Raw genomic sequence first — 8,514 nt, 5'->3', positions numbered from 1 at the left:
GAAAGTTCGACCGTACTTTCTTTGGAGAACGTTCAGACTCTCTGTCCCTTCGCGATATTACCAGCGTTTCAAAGTCCACGGAGATTCCGTTCGCGTTGTTGTTCCTGCACAACAACCACGGAGATACTACTCCCTCTTGGAACGGAAACTTCGACAGTTCGGTAAACTATTACAGAAACGCGTGGCACGGTGTTTCGGTGAACACAGTCCTGGACGTTCTCCAACTCTTCAACCAGAGACGTCGAGGTTGACTGTAATATTTCTTTTCTCCTTCTTTCTTTCTTTTTTGTTTCTCAACGACGCAGCATTAGAAAAGGATATTGTAGGCTGAATCCCGTCGTAGCTGAGGTCGTCGGGGTTGCAGTCGTTGGGCCGATCGTTGCTGTCCATCCTGAGATGTCCATAGTCCGGACTGCCATGTTGGGCAGCCGCCAATAAGGCAGGATGCAATATAGATGGCGGATGGGGCAGTGGAGGGGAATCCCTTACTTCTACACCTGCACTCGGAGGACTCGCAGGTAGGTGGTGTGCCCCTGGGGGTGGCACCTGACCTGCATGACCCGCGTGACGGTTGAAGAACGGTGAGTATGGCGAGAACACTTGACTCTCGTGGAGACTTGGGTTTGGTATCGCTACACTGGTTGGCAGAGACACTGGCAGCATCGGTGGTGGCGCGTGATACGTTCTCGGTGGAGGTGGTGGTGGTGGACTCTCGCTGCCTCCTTGGGAGCAGCTACCTTCTTGCGCCAAAATTCTCGACACCGTTCTTGGCGTGATCCTCGTATCCGTCACCTGCGAAGGGAAATACTAATTGATACATCGACTTGCAATGGTAAAATTCAGATTGTTGTTCTTCTTAATTCTAGTATACGTGTGTAATTTACTCGAATCGAATAACAGAGTGTTGGAATAATAATTAGGAAAAAAGAAAAAAGAACGTTCGTTCGATGCTCTGTTAAATATAGAAGATCGTTTTCGACGAACAGTCTCCTGTGATAAAAATTCGTCGGATTGATTATCGATCGTAACTAACTGGACTCTGTGTGTGCAGCAAGCAGTGCAACAAGTGAATTTGTTTCGCGCTACAAATGTCTACGGACCAGATATCCCTTCGAAAGATATACAGAAGATAATTACCTTATGACGTTTCTTTTTCGGTGTCATGACGAGCGAAAGGGCCTCGTCCTGTTCCGAGTCCCTGCTTTCTCTCTTCTCGACTCTCAAATTACAATATTGGTCACGTTGCTGCTGTTCTCTTTGCTGGTGTTCGAGTTGCTGTTGATGTTGCTGTTGTTGCTGCTGCTGTTGCGCCTGCATAGGACCCATACTGTACATCACCGGTGGCTTTGGTGTCTGAAATAGTCCACTAACTTGCCCCACGTGTGGGGGTAGCTGGTTTATTTGATTAAGGTTGTTTTCCGTGGGGCCAGAATGAGGACCATGGGTCCTACCTCTCATGGAAACGATTTGTGGGAAACCCGTAGACTGTGGTGGAGGGGGCCCGCCGTTGTGGGGCCCCCGTGGCCCGTTTGGGCCACCGGGTGGTTGTGGTGCTCCTCTATCTACTACTTTCGTCCTAGGTGATTTTCTTTCGAGTATCTGATTGGCCAAAAGGAGATCTTTGTTTAATTGCTCCGCCGCAACTTGCGCCGCTTCGCCTTGTTTCCCAAGAAACCTCCACTGTTGCCCGATCCTTGTCACTACCTTGTCTATCAGATTCGACAAGTACATGGTGATTTCGGCTTTCAGCGTATCCGACAGACTTTGTAGGTCCTCGTCGGTGATATGGGAACCCGTCGAGCCAGCTGCTGCCGCGGCACCTCTAAATACATTCATTCTCTCTTGGAAGTCTTTATGCTGAAGAGGTGTACTCGCTGGCTGCATTTGTGGCGTTTGCGGCGTGGACGGGCCGGTATTGCTTTGACTTTGTTGCTGCGTTTGACTCGGTGGGGGTGGCGGAGAAGTTTGTCGTTGATGTTGTTGCTGCTGCTGCTGCTGCTGCTGCTGCTGCTGTTGTTGTTGTTGTTGCCTGACAGCAGCCTCTTGATGCTGCTTCATTCTCTCCAGAGCTTGCTGTTCGAGGTAGAGTTTGTGTCTCATGTGGTACATAGCGGCTGCCGCGGCGTGTGGGTGTTCGGTTGGGAGGGCCGCGAGACCGTTATACGGTGATGGATGAGGTCGCGGTGGTTTGAGCGGTGGCTGAGGACTTAGGGGCGCACCGATGCTTTCGCTCGTGTCCGAATCGATCCTACTCGTAAGCTCATTGTACTTTTGCTGCATCTCAGCTAATTGTTCGTGGAGATTCTTCAATTGAGTCTGAAGGTTATCCTTTTCCTCGCGTTTTTGCCTGATCGGCGAAGGATCCTCCTCCTCCTCCAACTCCTCCTCGTCGTCCAGCATAGCGTCGTTGATACTGTGCTGGAGAACGTGATGCACCGTTTGTTGCTGGGGTTGGTAAAGTTTGCGTTTTTTGCAACCGTTTACCGTGCCAGTCTGAAGGGCCGGACTGCTGCGCATCGTGCTTACGATATTTTCGACACGGGCGCGTTTAGTTTCGGTTGTCGGCGAACTGATCTCCGTTTTGGGCACGATCGGGCAAGGAGAGTGACTAGGGCTACGTTTGATGTTCATCGAGTCCTGCATCTCCTCCTTGACGGAAACGGACCCTGACCTTGGTTGCGTGGGACTAGGCGGCAAGCTCTGTTCAGAGTCAGAACCATCGAGATTCGCCCCAGGCTCCATACCAGCTTCGGCGAACGCCTCTTCCATGGCACGTGCGGCTGCGGCTGCGTCCTCGGCGCTATCCTCAGCATCGCCGGGCATCACGGTATCACGGTCACTGTGATTCGCGTTATTCACAACGTTATTTCCATCACCACTCTCCTCTCCACCACTGTGCACTGTACCACTACGTGCACTATCACTGTTATGCTGTTGATGCTGTTGAGGACTTTGCTGATGCTGCTGTTGAGATTTAAGTAGATCCGCTGTGGTGTTGTTGTTGTTGCTATGTATACTGTTATTGTTGTTTGGCTGCTCCTGTATCGGTAGCGCGGAGATTTTCCGCCCTTGGAGTATATCACGAAGCATGTGCTGCGTGAGTTCGGCGGTGGCGGGATCGTCGCAATTAACTACAGCACCGGATTGCAAATTAGCAGCGGGGTCCATGCCGGCACCAGTCATCCCGTGGCCGCCCTCTGGCGGTGAGCCACCGGCGTCACTGGCCTGTTTGACCTGTCGTCCGAGTAGCTCGTTCAACATCTTGGCGGGGCCGTAACCCGGTGCCCCGAAGAAGCCGAAAGCCGCGTGGGCGGAATGCTGCTGAGCGCTAGGACCTAAATGACCTTGACTGCTTGCCGCTCCAGCTTGTTGTTGCTGGAGCTGGTGTTGTTGTTGTTGCTGCTGCGACTGGTGATGTGGCTGCGGTGGTTGCTGCGGTGGTTGCTGTTGCTGTTGTGGCTGATGTGTTGGTCCGCTGCCACCGAAGATAGAACCGTACAGATCACCGCTGTGGAAGGATGGCCGGGAGGTGAAGTGCGGTATACTCGAGTAGTTGTTGCGCGGCTCGCCGGCGTCCACGCGCTGTCTGGTGCGCTTCTGCTTCTTCTGGAGTCGCTGTTGCTTGCTTTCCGTAGTTGCTCCGTAGGGGGCGAAATACTCGGTCTCCTCCCCCGATGACATCATCGGCCGTCTGGTTGGTCGGCCCCCCGAAGGCCTCCGCGTCCCCTCTCCGCCAGGGTTCCTTGTCACCCCTCCCCTTCTCGCTCGAATAGCCCCTCGTGGCTCAGCGCGCTCTGCCTCTGCTTCTCTACTCTACTCTCGCCGTTTCCCCTACCACAGCCGCCTTTTCTCCTCGTTCCTTCTACCTTGTCCTCCCCACTATGCTCGCAGACACTCACCCCTCTCCACTTTCTTCGTCTTCAGCGTCACCTTCTCCTTCTCTTCTTCCTTTTCCTCCTCCACCTCTTTCTCCTCCGTCGCGCCTCCGCCGCCGCCGCCTCCTCTTCTCGTTTCTTCTCCTTCTCCTTCTCCGACGCCGCCGCTGCCACTGCCTCACCCTCCTCCGCCTCCTCTTCTTCTTCCTCTTCTTTCTCCTCCTCCTCCGCCGCCGCCGACGACGACGACGACGACGACGTCGGCAACCTTCTCCTTCCCGACGAACTCCTGCTTCCTCCTCCTCTTCACCTTCTTCTCCTTCTCTCGCGTTTCCTCTTCCTCTTCTTCCGTCGTTCCTCGATTTTTCTTTATTTTCTTTTCACTATTCCGCGCCCCGCTCCTTCCGCCTTGGGGTTGACGCCAGCAGCTGGGGCTTCTCGGTGACTCGGTGTCGGCGGTTCGTCCTCGTCTCGGGATGGCGACTTCTCTTTAGGAGACACGGCTCGTTCCTCTCAGCACCGTTTTTTCCACTACTGTCGTTTTTTCTTACGTTTTTATCGCTATTTCTACCGGATCCGCCGCTTTCGCTGCTGTTTTTACGTTTGTTGTTACGTTTCTTCGTGACAATCGATGCTATATTACTCCCGTTGATGATCACGAGAAGTGAGGCCGGTGCTCTTGCGGGTGGAATCCTCGTGCTCCCGCCTGGGAGCTGCATCCTTCGAGTTCGCCAAAGGGCTAGGTGCCCCTCGCTCCCTCGTCTCGATTTTCCGTCCCGCGATTCTTCTTATTCGTCTGTAACAAAAACATCCGTGTCCACGCATTAGCCATTGTTATTGCCTCCGGTTCGAAAGGAAATAATATCAAACTCGAGAAACGTTCAATCGTACGCTTTATTTTAAACGTGTTCCGTATATAGACGCTGGGCCACGTTTCTATGTAGATATTATAGAAACGTCTGACATCGTGTTTTATATACGACTGTCGTTCACTTTTCTACGTGACATAACTTTACTTCGGCTCGATTTAACCGAGCAAAGACGGAAAAAGGGTTTCGACAGAATGTTCCAATAAATAAGTTTTGGAAATAAGCAACAGGATGTTCAGAGTTACGATTGAAAGTGAAAACATTTACGAGAATTATTTTGTGTACTTTTTTTTTTTGTCCGATAAAGCACATTTGATCTCTTTCACCACGCGTCACTCGTTATTTATCATCGTCTTGCCGACAATTATCGAAATTTCACGAAAGAAACGGAGAATTTCTTTCCTCGACAGAGGAGAGACATACATTCCGGAAAAGTGTATCGGTTCATCGCACGACCGCGTCACGTAACTCTAGGAAATGTGAACGGCGGGAATAGCAAGTGTTACCGGTTAAAAATACTAATAATCGATCATGGCGACAAGACAAAGAATAGACTGCGAGTAAAGCGAATAATGTGTTTTAACTTAGGCAGGTATCTTGTACGGGAGTTCGTGTAGAAACTGAAAGTATAGACGAACGTCAGAATTTGTCGAAGACGAGGGTGACCCGAAGAGAGGCCATAAGAAAATTACTTGCGTTGAATTTCTTATTCGAAGCGTACCCGGTTGCAATGAGTCGACTCTTTTTGTCAGTGATTGCATGTTGTTGTTGATCGATTGTTGCGATAAAGTAAATGGTCACAAAAAAAAAAACAAAAAAGAATAAAACTAATTGACAGTAAATTCTCAGTCACCATCCCTTATAACAGAGCTTCGAAGATTCGAAAATTCAAATACATCCGATAATATCTTAAGGTTGGAAAATTGAAAATTGGTTCGAAACGAAAGAGAGATAGATAGAGAGAGCAATGTGTTTCCACGATGTCGTCCCCTGCGAACAACTTGAACGATGGATGATAATCGACGGCCGTTCAACGAATTCATTCACCAACGACAGGGCTCGCAGAGCGAGGGCCTGATCGTTCCACCATTCAATTGCCGATACGCATAAGTGCGTGGGTGGAACACGTGAGTCGGTTCTGCGATTGCACGCACGCGGACGGCCGATACGGCGGCGGGTTGCTTAGTGTGCACCAATATCAACGCGATACACGCTCCCGTGAATGTGCATGAGATTCGAAGCAACAGCTGAGCAGCTTAAAGCACCTGCGCTCAATAGGCCGACATATTCCATAGTTTGCCTACGCACGAGCAGCCTGCGTTCGAGGACACGAGCGCACTCGTCCCTATATATCGACGAAGAGAGCGACTAGACGTATATATACGCGCGGCTCGTGAAGCAACAAGAAGGCTCAAAGAGAGAGGAATACGTATATAGCAACACGTGGCAAAAGCGGCGAATTGGTGGAAGCACGGAATCGTTGTACTTTTTTCCCTCAACCAGATATCGCAGGCGAGCGAGCGCGCGCGCGCGCGAGAGCCACCGTGCTTCCTCCAGTTTCAACTGTTCTCTCCCCGTTCGCGTGATCGAGCAAGGAAGAGAGTGAGAAACCTACACACAGCTTAGAATTCATCGATTATTCCCGCCGCCTCGACGATGCATCTAATTGAATAACGATTACCCGCTGTTTCTCTGTATCTCGTCGAACCGATGTAAACGACCTGAACCAGAGAGACCGAATGAAATTTGAATTAGGAGTTGTCACTTCTATTTCAAGCGATATTATTCCACACAGAAGTTACCTAATAATATTCACCATTTTTCTCTCGGACAGTGTTGGTAGAAAGGTGGAACAGGTGTACACTGGTAAAGGAAGAAAATTCAGATACAGAAGTTAGGATCAAGGGTAGAAAACAGTAGATAAGATGGTACTTGGTAAAAGAAATAAGTTCAGTTAAGGTAGTGGAATAAGACAGAAGAGGAACGATGGGAACGAGTGGATTTTTCGTTCACCTGCTTGTTTCAGTGACTGATCGTCAATGCCTCGTGAACACTGGAACGATGAACGTTCAATTTTTTAATTAATTTCGAGTGTTTTCATCGTAAAGAAAGGCACTTGGTTTCGAGATACTCCCTAGCAATTATCTTAGCCAGCACAGGGGGGAATGTGTTCGTCGGCTGAAAGGGTGACATATGGTCTCAGGCTCGATAACGTCTACGATCATACCTGCCTCGAAGAACGGAATACTTCGAGGGGGGTCAGCAATGTCTGTCCTTCCCACTTTTGATCGGTACTTCCCTTCTGTGCCGCCATGCGTGGGACGGTCATTATAAAAAGGTGACCCCACCGGAAATGGTTTTAGGAACTCTCCCACCGCCTCGACTCGGAAGTGGAAACGTCGGGCTAATTGCACGCAAGAAATGTGTTTGCGGTGATACATTGGAGGAACTTTCACGGTTCTGTTGTAGACACTTTATTGCCGGATCGAGCAGATGCGCCCCGTTCGATGGATCCTATTTTGTCGCTTTCAAATTAATTTCAATGAAACGTATTGTCGATTTATTTCATAGATTCTGCTGTTTAAAACAGGATGCTCGATGTATACTCGATGGAAACAATTATTATTCAACGCTGGCAGAAAAATAGAAATGACGATCGAAAATCAACTGTTTCGGTGACTTCTTATTTGTTCAGTGTGAAAATAAATGGAAGAAATTATAAGTATTGGATAAAATTATGTTTCCTACAAAAGTTGCATAGTTTTGTAAGGACCGATACGAGTATCTTTGCATCGGAAGGGTTGAAAGGCAAATTAGTTTCTATCTGCTCTTCGTTGTTTACAATGTCGAGAGGAAAACTTATTTTCCAACGGATAGTCCATTTCAGTGAATAAACTCGAATGATTCGGGGTATCGTTATGATTAACGCTTCCATAATTCTCCCGTGAAATGTAACGAAATGATTAAGCATGCAGGAGTTACAAAACACTGCAGCCGGAGAGTAACAAACGAGACTTTGTCATTACTAAACCATGTATTTCGATGGGCAATGACATTCGCATCGATCACCTTCGAGCGAGGCGAAAACAGCCTGATGAACCACCAACAGCCATTTCCTGTGCGTCATGCGATATTTACCGTTTAAGCAGGTGACTTGATTTGAAGGGGTGATTACAGGTCATGCCGGTGGGGTTGCGATACGAGATTAAAAAATCGCCGGTTCGAACCGACTCGTCCAGTTTATTACACGTTCAATATTCTCTGTCGGGCATTCCGATGAAATGAAACGGTATAATCCTCGAAGGAGAAACAGTTTGAGAAAGTTGTTTCCAAAGTGTAAGAACGAAGGGAGCTGTGGTGGTAAATTAAAAAAAAAGAAAAAAGGACGAAGGGTAGGATATATATATATGTGTGTACCGCGTTAAAAATTAACTGTCGATTATAAGAGTAAGTTAATGGAAGACTGGCTCGTAACCACGTCGACTTCTCCCGAAGACTTTCATCGTTAAAGGGTTAGGATCTAAGGTGGCCATTGTTTCGAACTATCGACGCAGATAACTTCCACCTATAGGTCGGGTAATTAAGGAAGAGACCGGAACACAAAAGAGCCTGGGGGCGAGGAAAGCGTTCGTTAATCTCTTACCGCGGATCACGCAGTTTCTATCGGCGTACCGACCTTGCATGAAATTTCAAAGGGAACACCGAGAATCGAAATTTTTTAATGAATCCATCGACCAAAAGGAAGAGACCAGAGAGAGAGACTCCTCTGT

General features: G+C 48.9%; 1 protein-coding gene and 1 long non-coding RNA gene across 2 annotated transcripts in view; both read right to left on the bottom strand.

Annotated features, from left to right (window-relative positions):
- Positions 1 to 3,958, bottom strand: part of LOC108575352 (homeobox protein prospero-like) — a 42,152-nt gene extending 38,194 nt beyond the window's left edge. The window contains exons 1-2 of the mRNA XM_017938123.1: positions 1,138 to 3,958; positions 322 to 807 (exon numbers count right to left, since the gene is read on the bottom strand). Of these exons, the coding sequence (XP_017793612.1) occupies positions 322 to 807; positions 1,138 to 3,684 (3,033 nt within the window). The 5' untranslated portion in view covers positions 3,685 to 3,958. The remainder of the gene's footprint in view (positions 1 to 321; positions 808 to 1,137) is intronic.
- Positions 3,959 to 4,212: 254 nt separating this feature from the next.
- Positions 4,213 to 8,514, bottom strand: part of LOC108575380 — a 127,452-nt gene continuing 123,150 nt past the window's right edge. The window contains exon 4 of the long non-coding RNA XR_001891429.1: positions 4,213 to 4,671. This is a non-coding gene — a long non-coding RNA (uncharacterized LOC108575380). The remainder of the gene's footprint in view (positions 4,672 to 8,514) is intronic.

Source organism: Habropoda laboriosa, unplaced genomic scaffold (assembly GCF_001263275.1).
Source record: "Habropoda laboriosa isolate 0110345459 unplaced genomic scaffold, ASM126327v1 scaffold143, whole genome shotgun sequence".
In the NCBI taxonomy this organism is placed as follows: Eukaryota; Metazoa; Arthropoda; class Insecta; order Hymenoptera; family Apidae; genus Habropoda; species Habropoda laboriosa.
Note: the sequence above shows the minus strand (reverse complement) of the source record. Positions and strands in the feature narration are given on the sequence as shown.